General features: G+C 39.0%; 1 protein-coding gene across 7 annotated transcripts in view; it reads left to right on the top strand.

Annotated features, from left to right (window-relative positions):
• plce1 (phospholipase C, epsilon 1) overlaps positions 1-27177 on the top strand; it is a 100935-nt gene that overhangs the window by 16251 nt on the left and 57507 nt on the right. For all 7 annotated transcript variants that reach the window (XM_084740522.1, XM_084740519.1, XM_084740517.1 and 4 more), the window contains exons 4-6: positions 463-1119; positions 1437-1835; positions 2020-2229. In XM_084740522.1, the coding sequence (XP_084596648.1) occupies positions 502-1119; positions 1437-1835; positions 2020-2229 (1227 nt within the window). In that variant the 5' untranslated portion in view covers positions 463-501. The remainder of the gene's footprint in view (positions 1-462; positions 1120-1436; positions 1836-2019; positions 2230-27177) is intronic.

The following is a 27177-nucleotide window of genomic DNA, read 5'->3' as shown; positions in this document are numbered from 1 at the left end:
GTTGACAAAGAGAACACTGTCTGACTGCACATATGTATGTATTATCACCAATTAATTACGAGTTGTAGCAATAATAGAGACATGTACTTCGACCCCTCCTAGCTGAAACAGAATAGACTTTTTGAGTGAAGTGAGTGAAGCTCTATTCAGTGAAAACTAGACTCAGTAGTCATCTACACCAGCTGAGATGTAAACATGGGAATGCTGTCACCTTATACAATATATGGGTTTTGAGGTCTGCAAATTTCATTTCCTCTGCAAATTTCATTTCCTCTTCCTGCTCTGCAGTGCCACTAATTGAGATGGAAGACGTCTCTTCTAAAATGTTCAAAGTCTTAGAGAAAATGTTTTGGGTATAATGCAACATTATCTAAATAAATTAAATGTTGGTAAATTCAGATGTTTTTTCTGCTGTTGGGTTTTCTCCTGCTTAACTGGCACCAATTGTTTTCAACGCTGCAGGAGAACAAAGGCAAAACCAGGACTCTCCAGACAGACAGGATGGCTACTGAAGAAAATCAGTCACAGGTCAGGACTGCAGTTCTGGCTCAATGTGCTTCACCTCCATCCACTGGGAGCAAACGCAGCAGGGAAGCCAGACATGCAAATAATAACCAGGAAGTACGATACTCTGACCAATTGTGGCTTTCAAAACAGCGGAGCAGCCCGTCCCTCCTCTTGTATAGGAAGCTGTCAAGTGACAGTGGGAAAGGGACAGTTTTACATGAGGAATATGACTGTTTGGATTGTAGCTCAAAACTCTCAAATACCGAAGAAAAACCTTACCCAGAGCTGTCTGCTGGTGCAAGAACTGAAGGAATAACTAACACAGTTACTCCAGTACCTGGAAAAAGTTCAGAGGGATCTCTGAGCCAGCTGGACACCTCAGGAGAGGGTGTGGATGTAGGCAGAAACAGAGCTGGCAGCACCCGCTGCTCCTGCACCATGTCTACCCCTTACACGAGTCCAAACATCTACTGTTGCCACAGCCCTAGAACCAGTCCAAGCCCCAGCCCCAGCCCTGCTCACAGTCCGAGCCTCAGCTCCAGCCCGTCTCGACCCCACCAGCGACACATCCGCCGCAGCAGCCTCCCGGTGTCTATGCTGGCTTTCACCAAGGTAATAAAGGAAGGAGTTCCTAGCAAACTGTATACATTGAGCTGCTAAACCAAGAGTTCCCAGGATAACAATTAATCAAGGTCTTCAGACTCTGTACCTGCAAACTTGGATATATCTAAAAATAGTGCCCTTTAGTAAATGAAAATTAAAAGATGCAAAAATTGCATTAACATTTACATATTTTACAATTTTTATTCCTAACTAACAAGTAGAAAAGACACTGTCCACTGAAGGGGGCGGGGCATTCTTTGTATAAATAGAGGTAGAGCAATGGAGAAATGCTTGTTATTTTAATTTGCAATGTTTTCTACTTCTAGACATCACCCTGCCTTTCATCTCAGTGCAGTCCATCCAGCGAACCGAACTCTTTGGCGTCATCTCCCTGTGGTTCTCCCCTTCCCAATCATCGCCAGCATCACCAAAATGGACACATCCATCGACACCATCTCAAAGATGGCTACTCGAGTTTAGAGAGGCTCAACCGAAAACCCAGGGTTAACAAATACTCCCTGGAGAAACTCTTCTTACGACGGGCATCTCTAGACACCGTGATGAGGAATGATGAGAGGTCATCAGGAGTGGCCAGGACCTGCAGCGGGGGCAGCAGCAGTGATGAGGAGGATGGAGAGGGTCTCTTGGATAACACAGAGTTTATTAGGAACCGTAAAGAGCGTTCCACTGTCCTGGTGAGGCGCTTCTACAAGAATAATCAGAAGGTACTTGCATACTAGATTCCTTTTCCTTTTGTATCTTGAACAATTGTATCAGTTGATATCTTGGAACACATTTTTTACTTTTAATGTTTATCTGGTTTCTCTCTTCGCTCTTGACAATGCTCACCATTAATAGTTTGTTTCAAAACAATGAGACATGCTGAAATACTTTCCCTCTTTCCGGAAGATGACCAAGTCAGTATGTACTGGAACCAGAGCGATTGTGAGGACACTGCCGTCAGGATGCATCTCGGAGGAGATCTGGGAGGTGATTGTTGATTGCAGGATACGGCGACCCGGCAAGAAGGATATACGGCCTATCTTAATGCGTGGTGTGGGAGAAGAATTCAACATCCGCAGAGAAATGCTGCGTCTTGTTGGATTTGAGCTGCAGCAGGTAAGAGAATAAATACAGACTCTCTCTCTGTGCATGGTTATCATAAGACATTTGAAAGAGGGAGGTGAGGCGGAGAGTTCGCAATCTGCAAGCTCACTGTTAGACACAACTAAATCCTACACACTGGTCCTTTGAACACAGCTCAGTACAGCTCAGCTTCTGTAAAAGCTGTTGAAAATGTAGAATCAGGACAGCATGGCAGTTCTTCTTGGGTCTTGCATAGTTTATCTTTCACACCCAGGCTACTGTTAACACACTCCTGTTAAGGGAGAACTTTACCAGCACATCTCTAAAGGATTTAAAGTAAGTCTGGAGTGTTAATCAGCACAATTAAACATGTTTTCCATAATCATCCTTAAGCCAGGGGTATTAAAGCTGCCTTTTTACGAGTTTAGGAAATATGCTGCAGTGGGAACAATTCATTCTTTACAGTCTTCATGGCCTTACATCACTGACGTTTTGCCTCAAGCTTCTGTTTTCTTATTCTTTAAGTGCTTTAAAATGACGTGGAATTTCCACAGATGATAAGGTACTGGCTTTGCGTGTGGTTTTTCTTTTCAAACTCCCTTTTCTCTGTCACAAGGAAAAGTGCGATACTGAGTAGCTGCAGTGACTCAGGAGTATTTATGACCTGATTGATTCTTGGTTCGATGGAGGAGAATTGTTCTTGGCTTTTGCTTTCCTGTGTTTGGGTTGAAATGTTATGCCTGTTCTGCATAATTTGTTCAAGGAATACGTTAATAGACCAACACACACATGCACACATCTCAAAAATCACATACACACAGGCTCTTTGTTCAGGGTAGGCCCCTGCTGCGGAAAAATGATTTATTCTCTGTTAGTTCTGCTCCCCATATTACTGACAGACTGAATGACTGAGCCTTCTGTGTGTGTGTGTGTGTGTGTGTGTGTGTGTGTGTGTGTGTGTGTGTGTGTGTGTGTGTAAATGGACTGAGCAGAGTTGGCATTAAAGTTACAGCCATGGAAATTGGAGAGAGGGTAAATGAGCAAGACAGAATGAGAAAGTTAGAGAAAGATGGAGGTTGAAGGAAAAGAGGCTGAGAGAGACTCAGGACATTACTGTGTTATTATCCAGTTTCCAAGCAGGAGAGAGTGTTTTTACAAACACGAAAGCCTCTCGCAGGAGCTGTTCAACTCAAGCAACCTTGGCAGCCACAATTCAGTCTTTCAGTAAGAAGCATTTTATCTGTCAAAAGTCTTGTGCATTTTAGTGCAGGAGGTGTAAAAATGAGAATCTGTGGAGACGAGGAATCAGCAGCATCACACAGGATGCTGTCCTGTTGTTTTTTGTCATCGTATCCCTCCTTTTTCCGTAAGAATTCAAAACACATGGAGATCGAAACCCGGTTCCTTGAAGACGCATATAATCACGACATTACACAAGAGCAAGTATATTTCATCACCAAATAGGGTATTGCATTTCTATTTTGCTTTTCTGCTACATTTAGCTGTTGCTGATCGATGGTATTAGTTACTATCTAGCAGTAGATGTTTTACAGGTCAACAATGCATCATATTTGATTCACCATGTTCACCAATACTGCACTTGACTGTGTCAGTATTAGCTACCTGTTGAGTTTTGGAATTGTAGAATTTTAAATTGCATTGTAATAATGGTTACCATTTTGGATTTTATCTTAAAGGTACAGTTTTGATTATTTGAAGTGGAGTTGCATGAGGTACTTATCTATAGTCGGTGTGTTACTTACAGTATTTGGCATATTTTCACCACTTTACCTTGCCTGCTTTTTCTGGCAGGAAACTGCTTAATATCGCTCTCTTCAAAACAACCAAACTCATTTGGTGAAATCTGTCATTTTATCTCACAGAACACGGGAGTTGCTTGTCTGCTGCTGATTGAATGAGTTTGGATTCATCAAACTCAAACAACACAAACAAACTAACAAGTCGAGGCAGCGGTAGACCAGCAACTCACGTGTTGTGCAAGGTAAAATTACTTTGTGAATGCAGTCTGGTGTCAATGGAGAGAGTGATATTTGGCTCATATAGAAAGAAAATGCTGACTGGTGTCAACATAATGCAATGAACATATTCTGAATATAGCATACACTTAAACCAGTAATGATTTATCATTTATTGGGCCTTTTAGTGGCTCAAATACATTTTGTTGCTGACCTTGTCTACAACAGTACATTGCTTAGTTTCCTACACCGGTACTTCAGCTGCTTCTCTGAACTGGAGGTGTGCCAACTGCCATCTACTGTACGTAATGCACTGAGTATTGCTAAGTGCCTCATACAACCTCTTATTAGTGTCTGTCCACTTCAGATAATCTAAACTATCCCTTTAATAATTATCATGAGAAAAGCAGTGAGAGCTTGGACTTTTTAAACGATCTAAGACATGATTTCAACCCTGTTTTACTGTGTATGTGTGCGCATAATACGCATGGATATGTATCTGTAGTTTTTTATTGGTTCATGCATAGCCACAACAGAGCTAAGTGCTGTCTAAAGTTTCTCATGTGGAAGGGGGCTTGTACACTCATGCCATACAAACACACTCACACTCACTCATATGTGCATGCTGCAGCGTGGTTTCTGACTTTGCCAAAGTGTTTTTATGAGTCCTTTGTGGTTGTAGAAATACGGGCTGAGTTAAGTCCAGGCAGAGCTGCTCTAATAATGAGCCTATTGAAAATGGGGGAGTTGCCAGCACTTCCCTTGTCAAAACACCATCTGAGCTACTCCTGTAAGGGGTCACCGGAGAAACTCTGAGAACACTGAGCAGCAGTGAATAAGTAGAGCTGTAGCAGGGTTGTCATCAGGATCATAAAAGGCTATGAAAAAAAGTAGGACTACATCCCATTGCAAACAAATGGGGGTCGTGCAGTCTCAAAGAAACTCATTCCTTCTGTTTAACAATAGAAGATCAGAAAGTATACAATGTTTAAGTCTAAAACAGTGGTTAAACCAAAGAAATACAGCATATTTCTTCTTGTGCTTAACCATCTGGTCAGATTAATGTAGGCAGGTTGTCACTGGGATAATATGTATTCAGTATTCAGCCCACAAACACTGTAAATGATTACTCAAGTTGTGTTTCGTATGCATCAAAATCAAAACAAAACAAAAAACTCCTACTCTTCTCCCCTTTGTCTTTTACGTACACACACAGCCATACTTTGTAATACACAGCCCCTCTATATGTGGCATGTAAGCCTGACTCTGCAGTAATCATGTTGAGGAGTTTTCTGGAGGTATCCTGTGGCCCTGTGTGTTTATTGCTACAACTAATGAAGCGAGCCAAAGAACACAGGATTATATGAAGGAGGGATTGGAGCAGGGTAACAGCAGCAGAGAGGGAGAGAGGGGCAGAGGGAGGGGTAACACACTAGGAGAGAAAGAGGGAGAAAATGAGATTTTAACAGTGGAAAAAGAAGAAAATCTACCATGGAGGAAAAGTGAGAAACAAGTTCGGGGGGACTGTTTGAGAGAATAGAGAGAGTGAGGAGAGGAAACAAAAAGTTCAGTCCAAGACAAAGCAATGAACTTGTGTTTTATATTAAACCAGTGGTTCCCAAACTGAGGGGCGGGCCCTCCTGGGGGGGGCGAAGAGTCACTACAGGGTGGGTGTTGATGAACAGAGGAGAAATACAGAGTGGAACACATTTAAATGAATATGATTGATGTGGGGGGAATAAAGAAACAAGAGTTTGCTGGTGCTGTCATGCTGATCTTTATTTCACAAAAATTCAACTTGAATAATAATTGAACTAACTATCACTTGCGTCCCCAGTTATTGTTAATAATTGATAATGTTTGTGGGGTTTGGGGGCGTGAACCACACTGTATTAAACTTAGATTCCAAAAAAAGTGTGGGAATGTGGGAAAGTGAGAATGTTGTCATTTGTAATCGAACTAAACCCATGGATGAGAGCAGCCCATCCGGGTACTTCTCGTGTCATACCCCTACCCCTTTCTGGGTAAAAACGACCTAAGCCTGAGGTCTTTGCACATTTAAATGCATAAAATAGGAAACCTATATTGCTTTTTAGCCAATAGAGGCCCAAATCCTCTGGCCAGGTGAACAATTACACTTTATCTTTGCTGATCAACGTCATTACATAAAAAAAGTGAAGGAATAGGGGTACAACCACCTTATTGAATCTTCAGGCAATGAGTTTCAGACATCTGCCACTTTTTACCTCATTAAGACACTTTATCATGCTGTTTTGGTAATCTCTCTTTAGTATAATTTAATTACATTGCACAATAATTATCCAGAGAAAACCACAAATGCTATAAAATGTTTAAAATGTTGTGAAAATATTTCTCAGCAAAGTTTCAGGGTAGGCCAGATGAGTAATGCAAAAGTGCAGTAGTCAGTCTTTATTTCCCTTCTTTCTTGTTTTTCTCTCATCTGTAATACTGTATTTTCCTCCCTGTCCCTTTGTCATTTAATTCCCTCTTTGCACTGATCAATGTACCCACAGTCTTCCTTTTAAATTTTTTTTTCCATTAAGTGTCAGGGCATTTTAACACAAAATAAGTGTTTCATTACTTTGTGCTGGTTTAACGGTGAAACACACACACCTGGTGTTGGGATCAAACAGTCTCTGAAGCCAGAAGCATTTTATTGTTTGCCTTTGTGTAGTCTACCAATTAGAGCCCTGCCGAGTCCTTTCATTTAAGTGAGTGGTGTCAGGCTAAGTGGTAAGTGACCATGCACACCCTTGAACACAAGCAGACACACACATGTGCACATACACTTAAGCACTTGTGGGAGTGGGAGTGGGAGTGGGGCTGAGAGATGGATGCTTGTAAATACACTGTCTTCCCATAACCAAGGATGCAAATAGTCCACAGGGATAGGAATACATTCTTCCCTCTAGGGAGGCTCTGTGCTTTCCTGTTTCCTTCAGTGTGTCTTGTCATAACTGAACTTGAAACCAAAATGTTGCCAGCTCAAACCCAGGAATATCTCTGCTGGGAAAGTCAGTAAAAAATGTCACTTACTGAAATATTTCTTGGGAGTTGTACTTCACGTCTATCCTTAGAGTTTTAGATATGCTACGGTCCAGACACTCACCTGAAACGCTTTGCACCCCTCACACTTTGAAAGTGTATTAATTAGAGCAAATCACTTTTTTGAACCTTCAGTTTTCAAGTTTTTAGCACATTATGTGCACATATGTCCTGTAAGGGTGGATTGATAGAGAAAGACAAAGGGAGTTTATCAGTTCTTGTCACGGTACTACTGTGTCTCTCTTTTACAGACACACACATGCATTTGACTTTTCTGCTTTTGTTGTAACTCAATCTCTCATGTGGTAACTTTGCTGTTGCTGAAAATGATTGTCATACTCAACCACACAGAATATTTCTATTCCTCTTTCATTTTTCTTTCATTTCCAAAGTACAAATATTAGCATTTGAGTAAAAGTTATATTTCAGAGAACCTCCTCAGTCAGTGGTTGCACTTGATTTAAGGGGAATACCGACTGCTGAAATCTCAAAGTAAGCAAATTTCCTGCTTTTCTCTGTAGCCAAAGACAAAATTGAATGTTCTCCCAGACCCAGTCTGTGGCGATTACTGTGTATGTGAATGAACTGAGAATGACTGAAAACATGACTTGAAAAATCTTCAGTTTATTTTTTTGAGCAATTCAGATAACCATCCACGAGGCTGTCTTCTGTCAGTATGACTTGCAGCACTACACTGCAGTACTCATTGATGGTGTCTGGCTTTGGCACCAGGTTATTTCTGTTCAGCAAATGTTAACAGGGCTTGCCCAGACAATATTACTAAAGTGCAGCCTGTGACATAAGGGAATAGCTGTGAAACTTGCTGATGAACCCTATTTTACCTCTAGCTGTTTGCTAGTTAAATATCCAGGCCTGTAAAATGGGTCAATATGTTTAAAGACCGGTTATTTGTGAGTTAAGTTAATAACTTTTGCAAACACATCCACATCTTGGTTACCAATTAGTGCTTGTTTCAAAGATAGCATTTTAAAATAAAATGTCCAGGAAATATCCGGTTTGAAGATAGCCTCTCAGTTGTTACACTGTATTGATTTGCTAGACAGTGAGCAGTCAAATACTTCTTTTTCTTCTTTATACAACCAGTCACTGGCCAAGGTAATTGGTAATTAATGTGCACTGGCACACACACAGTGTTGAATAATGCTGAAATAGGGCTACTGAAAAGGTTGAAGTGAATAAAATTACAATCACAATTTGTGCTATTGGAAATTAACAAATGGTTTTTATACAGCTGAAAGTTAAATATTGGATTATGAGAGCCAACACTGTCATTCGCGCAGTACCAAACAATTGAATCTCAATTGATCTCGCTCTAATTGTTTCCACACAGTTTTAGCAAGCATAGCTGGGAAACTGTCCTCAGTCTCTATAGAGTGAAGCACTTAGACTGACATTGACTTGTGAGGCTACCCCACACATAATGTGGTTTCACATTTCACATTTTGACAAACTATCCAAACTCAGAACCCAGGCTTTCACACAGACTCATGTTTGACTGCTTTCAACCAGCCTCTTGATGTGTGTACACTGTGATGCACGATGGAAAAACAGTTTTTCTGAGAAAGGTCAAAAAAAAAAAAAAGATCTAAATGAAGTCAGGCTGTGAAAATTGGCTGAACGCGGCTTCTACATTTATGCATGGTCAAGTGCAGTTGAGCAACACTGCACCTTGCCAGTCTAGTGTAGGAGGACAAATGCTATTGTTTTTTTATGGGTGTAATCAGCAAACTATGCAAATGAAGCAAGTGAATTTTTTTGCACTTATTCTCGTGTCAACATTATAAATCAATCAAGCAACTTTAAATTGCATCATTGTAGTAGTACAGAATGTACCGGAGTAGAGCACAGCTTTCATTTGCTGCTGAAGAGGTTTGTTGAGATTTATTTGGTGACTCAACAATGCATGTTGATCATATCAAACATATTTCATTTGTTAACTGTGTGAGGCTCCTGCTAAATTGGTTCAAAGATAGATTAGTCATAAGCCCCACACGATAAGTCAAGTCAGGGTAGGCCTATTTGTTGGTTTGTTATTTGAGAGTTCTCTATATGGGGACTATGAATCTCCTCCATTTAGGTAAATAGAAGGTTAATTAAGTAATATGTTGAGATAACCGGTTCCATCTTTAATTGTGTTCCAGGTAGAGTTGTCACAATAACAGAATTTTGAACTTCAGTACAAAACTAGTATAAAAATGATACTCGACAGCTCTTTCAATAGCATTACAAAAAGGAAGAAAATGTTCTAGCACACAAAATAGTTTTCATTTTCTTTTATTTATTTTGAGCTGAAGTCTTGAATAAGCACTTTGATCATTTTTGATGCTATAATTAATAATTATATTGTTTTGAACTCATGGTGTCAAAAAAGTGTCAAATTATTGATACTTTTTGACAACCTTGGTTTGAAGATGCTCAAATACCTGGCTTTGTTAAAGGGAAAATTCACCACTTTTCATGTGGACATCTAATCAGTGTTGATGGTAAATGTGGTCAGTTAAAGCAATCAGTTTGTCAGTGTGTGCTGTATTGACTGAGAAACCTGCAAAATCTGTAGTTGCTTCCAGTGATGTCACAGTATGTGAGGAAGAGCTACTGGCTGTTTCAGTCCAGATTTCTAGTCTCTGCTTCTGGGTTGCCAGGAGGCACACTACATTAGTATTTTTGTCACTTAATATTGTATTTTGTCCAACAAAGTAATAGCTATAGACAAGGGTGGTGATACACACCAACATAGATGTGGGCGTTAGAGGCTTGTGCGCAAGGAATCCTGGTACATGTAGGCACTGCCAGTACAGGTCTCTGACCTGGAGTTCTGTTATCTTTGTTTTCAGTTTCAGTTTCCCTTTGTTTTTGGTTGTTCTGACAATGGTGGCCCATGTAGATGCAGCAGCCGGTGGCTTCTTCAAAGTCTGCTACTTTTCTCCATCATTTCTGTATCACCTACAACAGAAATACACGTGTAGGCTTTGGAAATTGAAGATGTATGGTTTGGTTTAAAGAGCATCAGATCCTAAGATAATCAACAAATGCAGACGCTATCTGTTTTGAATATGTGGCTATTAAACCCCAACCTACACACACACACACTTAACCCACCATGTATGTCACACTCATTTAACCTTGTGTGTTCTCTCACTGTGTGTTGTGCCACTACAAAAGGAATGTGCCGAGCAGGCCACTCTCTCACCCAGCTGGGTGTTGCGGCTTAGCCAGAGATTAGTGTGTGTGTGTGTGTCTGTGTTGTTTAGTCAGATGTCTGCTTACACAGAAAAGGAGGACAGTAAATGTCTAGCATGCCTTTGTAAGGAGTACTGTTTTTCACAATGATAGTATCTTGAACAAAGTGACCTCTGCTCTTAAAACACGGTCGTGGGACTCTCAGCTCCATCCATCTGTTTATGAGTCTTTGAATCGGCTGCATAGGAGCATTTGTGGCTGCTGCTGCTGCACTTGTTTTTGTTGAAACACATTCCATCTGTTTGTTTTCGTGAGGTGACAGAAGGGTGTCAAAACTGCATGTGGGTGTGTTTTCACTTCGTGGGGTTAAAATGTGCATGTGTGTGTGTGTTGGCTCAGGCCTCTCGCATCTCTGTGATATTGTGGGAAAGTTGTGCGGCTCCAGAGACTGTGAAAGTGTCCCTACAGAGATCCAGAGCTGAGGTTGTTAAACTGTGGGTCAGGACACACACACCCACAAATAAAAATAAACAGTGGAGAAATTTGACCCCCAGAGGTGAATTCAGTATAAAGAGACACACACACTCCTGATCAATATTACACAGCCCTCACATCTTGGCTGACACTGTGACCTCAGAGATGCATTGTTTTGTTGGAATTTCATCAATATACAAAACATGAACTTTAATTATTTCCTATTAGGACCCCAGATTAAAAATGTAAACAATCACACACATTTGAACTTCCGGTTGTGGTGACTAACTTTCATTCTTTTGGCTTCTCCCAGTTTCATCACTTTCATGTGAGATCATATCTCTGCTCATAGCTGTTTGACTACATGGCTGCAACAGGTGTCACACTGTTTCTGCGCTCCCTCGGTCATGTAATCACATTTTAGTATCAAAGATAACCTATTAACGCCTGCTGGTTTGATTGCATTTGGATGGAAATGAACCAGCAATATCCCCACCCAAAAAATAGATTAAATGACAGCATGAAGCAGTTCTGGGTCATGCTATTATTGTTGCACTCGAAGAATAACACAATTGATGTAAAAAATAGCCTGCCACATCCTCTTCCTAACGCATTGACTCATAATTTGAGAGGTCAACCGGAGGGGACTTAGCCAAAATTAAACCCTTAAGCTTACAGGATGCTGTACGGTAATTTAATTGCATTTTCTGTTTTTGTGTCGCAGCATTAAAATGCATCACCAAAGGCAACATCACAGCAGGGTGTCAGACACTAACTTATGAAAAAGAATATAGAAGAATATCTTTTATTGTAATCTTAAATCAAAGTGTATACTGCACTCCCCAAGCTTTTATCTGAATTGATTAGCATCACTTTAAAGATACTTTTTATCTACTCCCCTGTCTTTAATTTTGTGATATAAAATGTAATAGATATGATAAGGTGACAGAGCTTAATTGAGCTGGTATTACAGTTACACGTGAAAACTCAGCCTCTGGTGCCATCTAGTGGAGAAGATAATACTTTATCCTCTAGATGAACTTGAAATGCGGAATGTTTGTGGTATGTGAACTCTTACAGTATGAGTGCTGCTGCCTGAGTCATGGTTTGTCTTTCCTGAGAAATCAGAAATTCTTGGCATGCAAACCGTACTTCCTGTTGCTCTTTGGTATGCATGCTTTTGGTGGGTATATTTGTGTATGTGTGCCAGAGAAGTTTCACCTTAACACTTTTGTGATACTTAGTATCTGACTCATTATCCCTGTCATCCTTTTGTTATTGCAAGAAAGTTTTGAAACAATTTGTCAACTAACCAATTAGTTGATTGGCTTAATTTAATTGAATTGTCAGTTGTAATAACTGATCATTAAGAGTCACCAGCTCCAGCTTCTCAAATGCATTGTTGGAGTGTAGTTGTTCAGTCTAAGTACGGTTTGCAGTAGTTTGTAGTTTAATTGCATTCAAATCCCAGTATCTTTTTTAGTATTTAACTACTTTTGTCATGTAGTTGATCACAAACTACATATTCATATTATTATCGTGACTTTTTTTGCCATACAGTATGACACAGTGCCACAGCTTGTTGGCTACAGTTCTCATATAATGACAATTACTCACTAAAAGATGTGCGCCATCAAATACTGTGATCAAATATTGTCTCTAGAAATGTAGCTTTTTCCCGTTTCATAAATTGCTCCCTTCTCCTTAAAACCATCCTCAGGCTGCTTAAGTGAGGGTTGGCCTACGCCAGTCCCTAAATCAAACACATCAACACTACAAGTAGTATTAGTTTGACAAGCTAAATTAGTTTTGAGAGTAGTTAAGATGTAGTTATCAATTTTCATTGAGAAGCAGCTAGTAGTTTGGTACAGTTTTATAGTACTTTCTCCAGCACTGGTGAAATGTAAGGATTTGCACATTTTCTTAATTTTATGTCACTGTAAATTGAATATTTTTGGATTATTGACTGTTGATCGCACAAAATAAGCAAATTAAAGACGTAACTGCTTTTTAGTTTTAGTTTTCGATGCTTATACATGTGTGCATATGCATATCCACCAGAGGGCAGCAGACTTTTTCAAATAAACAGGACATCTGCTGTTTACTAGAATTATCCTTGCAAATGTTATGTAGTCTCTGCTCTGTAATTATCCACTCCAAGGTGTTTAAGAAAGATAGAGACAGCAGGCCAGTGTATGTTCAGTGAATGAAAAGTGTACACAGTCATAGAACAAGACCACACCACATTATACTCTGTATCATTGTCTTCCTTGATATTGATAGATGGACTTTGTGCCTTCTACAGGCAATGCATATGTATTAATAAATGTAGTATAATGTATGAATCTGACCCCTCATTAGTGGCTCAGGAGGCCGACCTCATTAGCTGGATATTGATCAAAGAAATGCAAAGCAAAGACAGAGGGCAGGCCAGCTGTTTGCTTTGTTCTGAGCACCACTTTGATGTCAACTGGGCATGAAACAGATTAATTTTTCCACTTGATTAGGGAGATTCAATAGGACATACTGTATTCATTTAGACCTGTTACTGTTGTAATTATGTGTGTCTGTGGTAGGTTACACTGCAATTAACAAGGCCTTTGTTTTCAATAAAATATGACTCTTTTGCTGAAAAATGACAAACTTTCTCCCTGTGAAGATGTGTCATGATATCTTAATATTTTATTTTTTGATTTTTTTTAAACTATTACCCATTTTATACCACTGACATGATTCATAATCGCTCTTAGACTGTCTGCTACACAGCAGCGAGTTGGAAGCTGGCAGGGTTTCAGCCTCTTGTTCAGGACACTTCAGCAGAACAGATGTTTACTCTCACAAGAGCTTTTTCCATGATGAGGTCTTTAGAAAACAGAATTTGCACTTACTTGTGATCAGTTCTTTTCTGTAAAATTGTCCATCTATAGTTGTCTATATTTTGTTGTAACCCTTTCTGAACCATCTAACTGACTGCTTCTGCTCATGTTGTATAGTTCACTGTCATTTTATCTAACTTTACTCCATATTGATAGTGAAAAGTTTCTGATGTTTCAACAGAGAGTGTGTTGATACATATAGTAAAAAAATAGATAGCCACAAGTGCTTGGGGCTACCATTGAGAAAAGCTGCAACACTGTTCTTTAATTAGAGGTTGGCATAGAAACGCTCACCAGAGCAAAGCTAATAACAAGGATCAAGTGGCCGCACCTCAGTCTCTATTGGTTTAATGGCTCCACAGCATCACCTGCCCCTTTGAAAAGCCAAGCTGGAACGTGGATATTATTTAGCCATTATGACACCTTTAAGGGGATTTGGGCTCAATTAGACTTAATCAGGCTTTACCCAGGAGGGGACAATACAGAGGATCCCTTCTTACTTCACAAACACCATGTTTTGATATTGTAGTCGGTAATTTACATACAGGGAAGCATGTTAAACATATAATATCACATTGATGGATAAAAATACTATTAATAGGCTTAAATGTTGCTCCAAGCTGTAACAAGCACTTACAGCTTGCAATTTGAGAGAACAGTCCTAAACTGAGGCCCACTTATTTGCTTTTTCAAGAGCTTTCAACCATGTCACTTGTTTTACATCAGTGAATGAAGTTTGCTCAGTTCTCATAGAGATGGATTTATTGGTGAGAGTTCACTAGTAGCTGTAATGATCTGATTTAGAGCCCTTTAAAGATGTCTCATTTAACTCATCCAACTTCAGAGTTGAGCATGAGAGGTCACTCTTGATGCTGGAAATAGTAGTTTGACAAACAATAGCAACCTGTGTTTAGGATTGTTCTGATACCAATGCCAGTATCAGAAATGCCTCCGCTACAGCCTAGAATATTGCATCAAGTATCGGCAAGTATGTGAGTCAGTGCACTGATCAGATGTTACAGGCAGCTACTTCCTGTATGCCAGTTTTTTTAAACCTTTGCCCTGCCATACAGCAATGACAACAATCATATCACATCTGTAGGTTAGTAGTACACAGCTGTTAAAAAATAATACACCAATACGCAAAGTGCAGGAAAAAATGGTATTGGAAAATCTGTACTTATGTTTTTTTTTCCTGAGCTTTCAAACATATCACACAGCCTTCCACTGTAGTTTTTCATTTAGGTGTCAGGCACCAGTATAGGGATACTTGATGTCACATGTTTTTGTACTTTGCTTGTCTTAAACAATTTATTGTTTATCAAAATAGCTACTATTGATTTTCTGTCGTCAACTAAATTATTAACTAACTAATCATTCCGAGTGTTAAGTTGCATTAAATTTACTTGTCTGTGTAGTTTTTACTCTTTACTTTTACCAGTTTACATCTGGATCACCAAAAATATAATTTAGGGGCTTGGTGACCTGTGGGGCCAGTGCTTGAAATTTTAGCACCTATTCCTGCAAAAAGACACACCACAGTTGAATAGAAATGTAGGAGACTAAACTTTCACAAGTGATTCTTGTATTTACTTTGCATAAACCACTTTGTATTGGCATAGTTTTATATTCCTCTTAAAATACTTTGTAGTTGATTACTTCACAGTTAAATTAGGCCACCAGGGGAAAGGATTTGAGCTATTTCCTGACTTGCCAGGAAGCACATGTTATGTCATTATATGACTAAACTCAATAGAGCTCTCTCTCTTGATATAAACCTCACTTTGTCTTTCAACAAAATGACCTCTTCCTAACTTTGATTGACTTAACACACTTAGAAGTGATTGTCTTTGGTGGAAAAAGTTGGATCACTTTTGGATTAGGCTGACGTGACTGATGTTAGCTTTGAAAATGGAGCTTCAGTGGACGAATTTCACACTCTGTATAATAGCACCTAATCAAAACACAGAGGTCGTATTTGAGTTTTGTCAAGACATTGTTTACACACTGAACAGGCTGCGAGGAGGATCGATTGAAATTTTGTATACCAGTGTCTCCTCTGTCTTTGTGTGTTTAGAGTGTGCTGATAAAATCTCCCTTCTTACTGGTGGGTTGTGATGGGCCAGTTGCCTCATAACCTAATATGGGGGTACCCTCCGCGTTAGGAAGAGGTCTCCGAGTCTGTCTCTTTTCCTCTCACTCTTGTCTCTTTCCTTCCCATCTTCCTCCCTCCGTCTATTTCTCCTTCTTGCTCTACTAATGTAGAGATCTCTCTCTCACTCCCTCTCTTAGCTGTCTCTCTCGCTCCCTCTCTCTCACGCTCTTTTTTGCTCAAGCCTCCTCTCTCACTTTTGTAAGTGTACACAGACTAAGAGGGATTGGAGCTTGGTGGTTTTTCTTCCTTTCTCTTCAATATATCAGCCCTTTTCTCTGCTACAGTAAGTAAACTGTTTACTATGAGTTTTTGCCGTATTTAGAGAGAAACTTTCAGCTTCAAGCATCTTTTCATTCATTGTGTTTTGTGGCTCCAGTGAACTACACTTTCGTTTTAGTCTGAGTGTTACAGCAAAGGAATTTGCTCAAGTTCATTAAGCTAAAGGTGTTGTGGGAATGTACTTGATAAAGTACTTCTGTCAAATAACTTTTGGACCGGTTTGCTGTTCACCTGTAGGTCAACTTCAGAAAATGTATAAAGTATGAACAAAGTGAATTAGGTTGTGCAGAAGGGCCATTCAGACCCTGATCTGGACTCGCATCTTTCAAAATCATGCAAATTTAATTTCCTCTGTGTTTATGACAGACATCACATTAATCAAAGTACATTGAGGAAAAGTGGAGTATTGAGATGTTTCAAATCCAAATGTAAAACAAAAGCCAGTCATAGCTTGTCATGTATTGACGCTTTAGTAGCATTCATTTGTTATATAATACTGTAAAATGTAGTACAGTAGTATTAACTAATGCCGTTTTTTGTACAGTAAATGGAAAGCATTAGTAGTAGCTAAGTAGCTAGCTTTTATACAGTAAATAAAAAATAGTAGTAACTAATGTCACCTTTTCGACCATATCTGTCTGCAAGAAGCACAAGGATTATTCTTATGTCTAGAACTTTAAGAGCTGAAAAACATTCATCAGGCTTATCTTTGGCTGTCTGACCAGGTCTGTGTGCTGTTATGTAGGAGAGTGCAGCAGCTTGCTGTAGTATGACATCATGAGAACTGTAAATGGGGGAGTGTGGTGGTGTGGAGGGGTCCCACTGGGTGCTCTGGGTAATGGGTTCCAGGTTGTTTTGGCCCTCAAGATGACCCCATTTTTTCTCTTACAGACTTTCTCTCTAGCTTGTCTGTCATATTTATTTTCTGTTATTCTTCCCCTGCTATCCACTGGCTTCTCTGTTCAGTTTCTTTCTCCCTCTGTAACTTGTTTTACCCTCTTAGAGCTTAAAGCTAAATCATATTTTGTCCTTTCAGTTATGATAAGATATTACTCACCGGCTACATTGCTGAGATTTTGGAGACGGGGATTCTCCCATTCAGTACATGCCTTAACTTTGTTCTTTCAACCACAAATAAAGTTATTAGTGCCACAGCAAGACTGTGTACATGGTCTCTTATTCAGTATGATTTCTTCCTAGTGTTGGCCGCATAGGTACCGACACAAGAATACCAACAGTCTTCTAGCTGTGTTCTGGGATGCTTTGCATGTTGTCTTTCAACTTCAGCCTTTACCTTTTGTGATGGTCTTTGGTTTTGACAAAACTGCTAACAAAAACACTGTACCCATGATTATTATGGGTAGATTTTCCTACATGAACCTGACTGATGTGGATGATTGTAACATGATTGTAAGACCTTCTAATAAGGCCTTAGAAACCAATGCAAGACTCACATTACTTTACTTTACTTATTCAAGCTCTATTTATTGTTCTCATTTTCTAAATTGTTGTGGTGCAACTGGTGAGCAACATGTTATCATAACTGATTATAGGCTCAGTAAAGACAGATGTTCCCCACAATACCCTCACTTGTAGCTTCTCTGTATTTTAGGATAAGCTCATTAATCGCCCCTAGAAAGGGCAGCAACTAATGATTATTTTCATTCCTGATTAATCTGTCGATTATTAATTAGCTGTTGATCCATATAATATCAGAAAAGTGTTAGAAAATTGTGAAAAATATTGATCACTATTTCACAATGCCCAAGGTGATGTCCTCAAATGTTTTGTTTTGTCCACAACTCAAAGATATTCAGTTTATTGTCAAGGAGGACTTAAGAAACTAGAAAATATTCACACTTGAGAAGCTGAAATCAGAGAATTTGGACATTTTTTCTTTAAAAAATTCTTAATTAATTAATCAATTATCAAATTTTTTGCCCATTGATTTAATAGTTGACAACTAATTGATTAATTGACTAATTGTTGCAACTGTAAAGACTGTAATAAATAGTAAAAATTAGACTTATTATCTGTAAATATCTAATCTTCTCAAGAGTGTTCGACAAAGGACCATTATCTGCTGAACTGGTGAGCTTGCATCTCACAAGTGTAACCAAACACAACTTGTCATTTCCTTTCCTCTCTCTGTTTTCTCTGTGCAAATTAGATTAATAGTCCTTTCCTGTAAATGTGTCTTTTCTGTTGCACTTTGTGTCTGTTTTTTCTACTTTGGCTTTAAAAGAGGTCAGTGACCAACAAATAATCTGTGAATTTCTTTTCTTGATCTGTGTAATGTGGTTTATTCAGCTGCAGTACATTGAAGTTTACCTTCTGTGTTTGTTTGAGATTCTAATGAATGGCATGCAGTGTGTTGTTTTTGTTCATTGCTCTGAGTTTTCCCATTGCTCTCGGCTTCTGGGTGACACATGCACTGTAGAGTACACACAATAATACCCTAAGCTTGTTAAAGGTGTGAGCCAGTGCTTGGGAGGTGGGCCCAGCTCTTGGATCTTTGGTGAAACGGCTCCTTGTGAAATTCAACGTGGGATTATGATTCAAGTCACCCTTGGCCTCCCCCTCCATTTCCTCTGTTTTGCTCCCCTGTGTTTTTCTCTCTTCTTTATCTACTTTTTTGTCTTTCCTGCAACACTGTCCTTTTTCACGTCTTTTTACCTCTTCCTCCACTCCATCTTTTTTCTCTTCTTCATGTTCCTCCTGCATTCTATTGAGACTCTCTTCCTGTTTAGACAAACCTTCCCCAAACCTCGTCGATCTAATTTTTTTCCTGCTATCTTTCCAACTTTTTCTACTTCTGTTGTTAATCCTCATTAAGTCTCTTCCTCCTCCACCTCATTCCCTCTTGTTCTGTTCATCTATCTCTCATCTCTATGCAAGGTTCTAAACAGGCATCCATGTTATTGTTACAACTGTGCATTTACCCCTATTTTTAACCAGTTAATCAAATGCTATATGGAAGTCTTAAACCTGATTACATAACTAGGGCTTGTAGCCAGCAGGTCATAAGTGGCATTATGAGCTAAAATGAATTCTACCCTGTTATCAAAGCTTAAGGATTTAAATCTGTGTTAGATAAGCATGTATAACATTTGAGATAATAATCTAGAATATATATGTATTATTATCATTATTTTCAATGTTTTTTCCTATTATATTTGTATTATTTTAGCCCACTTTCAGTTCTGTTCAGTTCAGTTGTACAGCTGTTGGGAATTCCAGGGAAAAGTCTTCCCTAAAAACTTAGGGGGTTCCCAAACACCCACACACTTACAACACCCACATGACATTTATAGTGCAGTGTTGCATGAGTCTAAACCCTCAAAATGGCAGTGTCATAATCCACCCCAGAGGGCCTGACCTAAGACGTGAGTCACACAAGAGGGGTTTTCTTTCAGGGCTTAATCTGTAAAACAACAAACTCCACTGCTTTTTGTGTTATTAAAGGTTTTTCAGTATTAATTTTATGTCCATTTCTCCTCTGTTGCGGTATGCAGAGATAATTTCTTTTTGATTGCCTTCAGTCATTTCTTCCGTGTCTGTTGGAACGGATTTTGCTGGCGGTCCAGTTCTCACTGTGCTTGTTGATGTACTACAACCACCTTGTCTTCAGTTCCATCTTTTTAATGTGGTTTACGGTGCTGCATTTCCCACAAAGACCATGTTTTGCAACCTTGGGGCCAAAACAGTGTATTGAAAATGAGCCATAAAACATTAGTAGTAGATCAGGAGGGAAACTGTCCTATTTTTGTTGCTTACGTTCAGAAAATTAGGTTGTGCATGAATAAAGGGTTTGCCTAAAGATGTGTATTTATTATTTAATCATTGTATTTTGTGTATGCAACTTTGTGTAGAGTTTGGGTTCATCTTTAAATGTGCTGTAGTTGTTTATTGTTTGTGTGAGATGTTTATAATATTAAAGACATTTTTATATCTTGTGATTGTGATCATCATAAGATGTTTTAATAAGGGAAATTTTATTCAAGTACGTCTGTGTGTATTTTATCCCGCAGTCCGCGCACTCCTCTGTCTTATTCAGAGCAGATACTCAGACATTGGGCGTCTCTTGTCTAAGCAACACTGTCTCTTCAAAAGACTGAGTGTGTGTTTGGACCACCAACACACACATACAGTATATTCACAGAAAGAATTTTTCATGTCTAAAAGAACATAAATACACAGAACATACAGTAAATACCTGTCTGCATACATAAAACATACCTGTATACATATAAAATCTACATCTACATGCATATGACTAGTCACAACTTTTTGGCCTCTTAGCTTAAGGACACAAATGAGCACAGCATCAGTCAGCGATGAGACAGTCCAGGCTCCGGCTGTGGTAAAGCAAACATTACCTTGTGGAAACAGAAAAGGTCAGAGCAGAACAAGACGATGCAGAGAGGTTGTCTGTTTCTTAGTGATGCAAACCAGGATTAGGACTGTGCTGTGTGGTACACCGATAAATTTGAGGTAGAATTATAAATACTAAGTAAACGCTCAGGAGTTTAGTTTAGACTAACTGCTATTAAGGGACATTAGCTCCCAGTAGCTAACAATGGTGGCAAAACTCATCACTTTCTGTGAGCTGTCAAATATTTATGCTTGGACGTTGAACACATTTGCAGCACCTTTTCACATGTTCATCCCGAGAAGTGGGGATGTCTGCTTTTCATGTTAGGATGTGCTTCTTTTATGTCTTTTGATTTGGTTTCCTCTGTCCAGGATGGGTGGGGTAAAGAGTGTCTGGGTGCTGAGATACCAGAGCTGCTGAACATACCTGGCTCCTGACCGAGGTTTCAAATAGACTAGGTGCAGTCGATTTAAACGCACTTGTCGTGTTGGGTGGGCAGGGTGCACGCTTTCTTCACTTCCCTCAGAACAGCTTTGTCGGCTCCATTTTCACTGCCTTAAAGCAAACACACAGTCCAAGTGGGATGAAGGATTTTAGGAATATGGGGCTCTTGCAGACCTAAATCTTCCAGCAATTTGCAGCACTTCAAGAATGAGCCGGGTGGTGGATAGGTGCAGCTGAGTTTTATTGAGTTCATTTTGCTCTGCCAAAATCCTTTTTTGCCTGGCAGAAACATTGAAAACTAATGTGCTAGGAGAGTTGATTATATGATCGCTTACTAAGTTGTTTGGTTGCAACACTGAAATTGCACTTATTTGAATTCTTTAAAATGTAAGTATTTGTTTGTTTTGTTTAACTTAATCTAATCTAATCTAAACTATATCTAAAAATATGTAAATGTCCCAAACTATATCTAAAATATGTAAATGTGCCAAATTTTGCCATATCATCTAATGTACATCTGCAGTCCCTGACAAGTGGGTGCCATGTAAAAAACTAAAAAAAAAACCAAACAAAACAAACAAAAAAAAAAAACCCATACTAAATTGCATGAGCACAAACAAATTGTAAAATAATTACAATACATTACATTAACTAGTTTTTTGGAAAAAGAGATGTGATGTTCCTTCTGAGAGCATAATGCCCCGGGTATGTGCAGCTCGAAAGGGAAAGGCTTTTCTATATGCGCAATGCATAGCAATCACACATATCCAAATACCATTTAAGGAAGATGCTGGACCAATAGAGGACAGCAATGAAAACATAAAAGAAGGTCTGCACACTGTAGCTCCCTTTCGTGCACAAATCTTTGGCGCACCTACAAGTGATTTCACTTATCCACAAGTGACGTCACTTGTGAATGTGCCAATAAATTGCATTTACAGGAGCTACAGTGTGCAGACCTTCTTTTATGTTTTCACTTTTTCTATATGTACCTTTTCTCCTTTATGTTTCATGTCTCTAAACTCTGTTTCAGCAAAACAGAAATATGATGAATAAGACCAAGGACAGGTTCGCACCCAAAGGTCTGGTTCCTGAATTGAACAAATGCAATGATTGTACACTGTTTTAATTTTCCAACTGACCTAATTGGCGTTCACAAAGGCAAAACTCCAATCAGTCCAGAAATCGTAAACACAAGTCGTGTGGTGGCAGTGTTGTTAGATTACTGATCGTATAGCTAATGGGATTTCTACTTGGATTTCGTACATTATGGAGCATTGTCAGATTCTGTTCATGTTGGTGTCGATTTCAAGTGCAAACTTTGGATGACTTTAGAGGACTGTGCAAAAGAACAACTTCATTGTGACTCCATGTTTGTCCCCTGGCAATCCACATTTTGATAGCAAACACACTTTCGTTCACTAGTCATCAAAACAGGAAGAGAAAAACATTTTTAATCAATGAAATGACGTATACAGTGGTACTCTTCTGTGATTGGTTCAAATAGTGTTCAAATCCTAAATGAACCACTCCAGAGTTCACTTGACAGCAGTCAAGACAGCAGCACCCCTTTGAGGCCAACCAGAGAACAGTCGTTTGGGCCACAACAGGGTTCGAGCCTGGCTCCAGAGTTCGGTTCAACCAGACTAAACAAAATTTGTGTGGACTCGCCCTAAATCGCAGCCTTATTTTGTAGAGGAATTGATGAAATTGCTTTTACTTTGAAAAAGCATACTTGCTCTTGCTCTGAGGTCTTGCTCTGAAAAATAACTTCTTTAAACTTGACTGCTAATCTTTGCTTTTAAAAAGGTATAAGTCAGAGATACATGGCATGGGATGAGAAAATGAAGAGGATGTCACATCCTGCAGCTTTTTCATGCTGTTCTGAGCCCTTTTCATGTGTCCTTTTGCATCCAACTTAATGTGATTTTAGTTTCATGTATCATGAAATGAGCCATGAGTTCCACAAGGATTTTTGTTTTCAATCCAAAACATTTGAAACCTGATCAGTCTTGCAAAGAAGATTCACCCAAGCATTAGAAATAACCAACAAACTGATGTATGGCAAAAGTCAACTTGCATAGTGAAGGAAGGGTTAAAGCTGACGTCTCTCTGTGTGACCTCAGCTCTGAGTCTGCAGACCAGAATAACAGAGTTCTTTTAACACTGACCCCCCAGTAACCTCGTCTAACCCCGACCCTCCATGATGCTTCTAAAAGTAGAATTCAGTCGAAACGATGTATTTCTATTCCTTGAATGTCAGCTTCGTGGGAGAGTATGTATGTGGGGGGTGGGAGGGTACTATTGCAGTGATTTGTCTAATCCCATGTGAGTACTTGTGTGTTTAATTGCATGATATCATAACCAGATTAAACTTTGTGGCCTTGTGTGCCTGTGGCACAATGGCAATAGTGGAATGTACTGTATGGACACACACATGCACCAGTGCAGCATCTCACAGACAGCTGGGCTGTGTTGTATCATGGGATCTCTGCCTTGGAGTACTGGAGAATATTGAGAGTAATTGAAGAGGAGTGCATATGTGACTGGGGGACAGAGAGTGCTCGTATGCAGCGAGGGTGTCAGTGTTGGAGTATGTGAGCGTGTGTGGTAGGCCACAGACATCAAAGTAGAGAGGTCGAGATGTGGGTGGTTGGATTTCTGGGAGACGGCCTCAGCCTCTCCAGTGTCCTGCAGGCCCATGCATACTGTATGTCTGGTATGATATGCATAATGGCACGGGCATGACTCACAGAGTGCTTGCATGTCTGGATTTTCCTGTATATGCATGTCTTTGTCTGTGTGCATTCCTGCTCAAAGTTCACTAGATCTGTGTGGTGCCCTGTGCTAATCCTTTCCCAGAATGGCTGTTGCCAGGCAGAGAAATTACCCAACGGGGGGCTAATGGGATTTAATAGCAAACTCATTCATAACTGTAGGTTACGTCAGCTGATTGCCAGTAATAAGAAAATTATAGCTTTTTAGCTAATAGCTAATTATTTTATTCTCTTTTATTTCATGAATGTGCTTCAGATCTAATGTGACAGGTTTGATCTCCAACCTTAAGAAAGGAAAACTAAAATTTTCAAATGGCAGCAAGCCTCACACTGGACAGTGAGATTTCTAATGCCATTTTACATTTTACAATGGCCAAACTGCCTCAACAGGAGGCAGTCTGTTAGAATCGTAATTAAAAGTAGAATAATAAATATTGAGAAAAAGCTCGAGACTTACTGTCGTTTGGAGTTTTGTTACAGTCTCCTTTTTTAGATTACCTGTCATGAAAGAAGCTCTCAGTAGCTCAGCACCTCCTGCTAAGTTATGAAATATTTATGCTTGGATGCAACTTCTATCCCCCATGGGCATGGGTGATTTCAAGGAATATTTCTCCCTGTGACATTTTTAATAGGAAAAGAACTGAACACCAAGTCTGAATCAGTTGAAAACATTGGCACCAGACCACCAGCATCACAAGACTTCCTCATGTAACAAATGTATGCATGCACTATGCAGCATATGAGCAGCACATGTATTATTTGATATTTTTGGCTACTTAGGCGCGGTGGAACTAAGTTATGAACATATTATTGACATTCTGACATTTTAAGTCTATATGGTAAAGTTGTAAGCAAACAGCTGCTTATTTACACATCCAGGAGTTATAGGGTAATATTACCATCTATTTGAAGTTGTATTTCTTGCTTTCTGATGAGTGTAAATCCAATATTCACTTCCTTTTAGCTCCATTTATGGTCTCTTCAGCCCTTTTGCTGCTAAATCCTCCGCTATTTTCATAAACTAGTTAGTAACTATGTCCATCTGCTGTTCAGTGCTGAGCAGGTGGGTTTTTGGGAATGCTAATTTTTGCATTTCATTTTTAATTAATTTTTTAAAAATGATGATGTTGGAGCCTGTACCAGTGTGTTTTCTTACTTCTGGAGAAAATGATTTATATGCTGGGGCATCTCTGTAGCACTGTAATGCATCATTTATATGTAGTTGTTGTTGTGCTGTAACGTGAATATGTTCTGTCTTATAATTGTGTTTTTATCAGTATTAAGTGTTTTTTTTTTAACAGAGATGATTTTCTCTGTTTCCTGCTCAGGGATCACAGATGAAAATTAATTTATAGCTAATCCTGGTACAACTAAGGAGCTGTGCATTGTCCCTGTCAAACAAACAAATGTAATAAATAATGGTATGTTGTGACACATTTGATTTTTGCCTTCATCAAAAAATATGATTTTGATATTTCACTAGGTCATGTTACAAAATATTATAACTGAATAAATAAAGTGAGTGAGATAAAATTCTCACTCTAAAGGGAAAAACATTATTTCCCTTTTACTTATACACTGTACTGTATTTGCAATAGGGACAACAGATGCTCTTCATTCCAAATGTAAATTCATACATGACACTGTAACATAATGTTATTATTGCATGATTAGCAAAACAGACTTTTCACTATCCACTATAAATGATTTAGTACAATAGTGAAGGACGAGTAGTATTTTTTGAAGTGACTCTATTTTACTGTAAGTGAGGTTCAATCAGTGCAGCTGCCTGTGGCAGTCATAGTTTACCTTCACTGAGCTTAAGCTGTTAGCATTTCCTGCACTCACACTGTGTAACATGAGATATATGGTAGAGCTGTATTAGTGGCAGTTGACTTTTATAGCTCTAGTTGTGCTAACTAGCTAAATGCAAGGTCAGTAATGCTGTAATTTACTAAGAAGGAGAAGACAGTAGATATATTGGTATTAGAGCCTGATGAAACTGTGGCTACATTAAACAAAAGACTACTCTCTGTCCTCTGCCTTCATTACAGCTATCTGTTTTTAATACTGAGATTGAAAACGTGGTGGTGAAAATGGAGGATTCCGTTGATTTATTTAATTATTTCCCTTTAATGGATGTTAAAAACCCACTAATAGCTTGTTCATTCACAGCCCCACTCTGTCATTCTGTTGTGCCTTTAATTTTTTATTCTCTACCCAACAACGGGACATTTCCATTCTGTCCTTGATCAGAGACAATCTTTGTCCTACATACACAGTCTGAAACACCTCCACTCTTCAGGTTGTGTAGATATTTTTGATATGCACATACTACTTGAATGCACTAAATATTTTGAATAGTCTGGATGTGCATGTGTTTGCCTGGAGTTTGAAAATTTGTTTGTTTGTGTGTAAAGACAGCTGCTCTGTGTCCATCAAAAGCAACTCCACATTCCCTACACTGCCCTTTGAAGTCAGACTCATACACACACACACACACACACACAGCTTTTTCTGCATCATTAGTCACTTCTCTTTCAAATTCATTCTGACATTACAGTAGAACATACATTGTTTTTAACCTGCACAGACTGAGTAGAGCATCATTTTATCAAATGTTTTCATGTTGCGAAAGAAAAGGTATCACAGGAGAAGAAACTGACAAGGTAAGTAGGTCAAGTAAGTAAAGCAATAGGATAAACATAAAGCAGATTTATTTTTTAGTAACCCTTTTCAATCTGTTTGTAAATTTACTAATGTATCCCACACTACATGCTAAAATTATCTTAAAATCTAAATATTCTGTGTAATTCGTTAAAACATCAGACTGTGGAATCTGGATCAGTGGATCTGTGGTTGGCTTAATGAACCTAGACTTAGACAGTGGCCATCTCTAGTTGCCTTAATAAAGTGTTGTTAACTCCCAAAAAGCTAATTTTAACAAGATATAGCTGCTAAAAGAATAGGGATAGCTATATTACAAGATGGTGTGACATTGTGTTTATTGTCCTTTTATTCATTTTTCTGGAATGAAGTCATTAGCAGTCACTAGCAGGACGGCTTGTATAGAGACAGACTCATATTATTGAGGACTTTAATAAGAAAATATTGTATTGATTGGTACAGGCATAGTGGTGTAATAGTCTGGAAACAAATACAAAGTCCTTATTAGCTGTTATTTATGGTTGTTTGCAGTTACTTACAAATTTCCATGGATACTTCTGTTTCTTTGATACTTAGTAATGAAATATTCAAGCAATGTAAAATAGCTTAGAAACTTCTCTACCCATGAGTCCTTTGGGTTTTATTTGTTTATTAGTAACGGGAAAACAGGAACTTCAGCCTTCAACCTGCC

The sequence above is a fragment of the Lutjanus erythropterus genome, chromosome 17, assembly GCF_056507025.1.
Source record: "Lutjanus erythropterus isolate fLutEry1 chromosome 17, fLutEry1.hap2, whole genome shotgun sequence".
Lineage (NCBI taxonomy): Eukaryota > Metazoa > Chordata > Actinopteri > Lutjaniformes > Lutjanidae > Lutjanus > Lutjanus erythropterus.
Note: the sequence above shows the minus strand (reverse complement) of the source record. Positions and strands in the feature narration are given on the sequence as shown.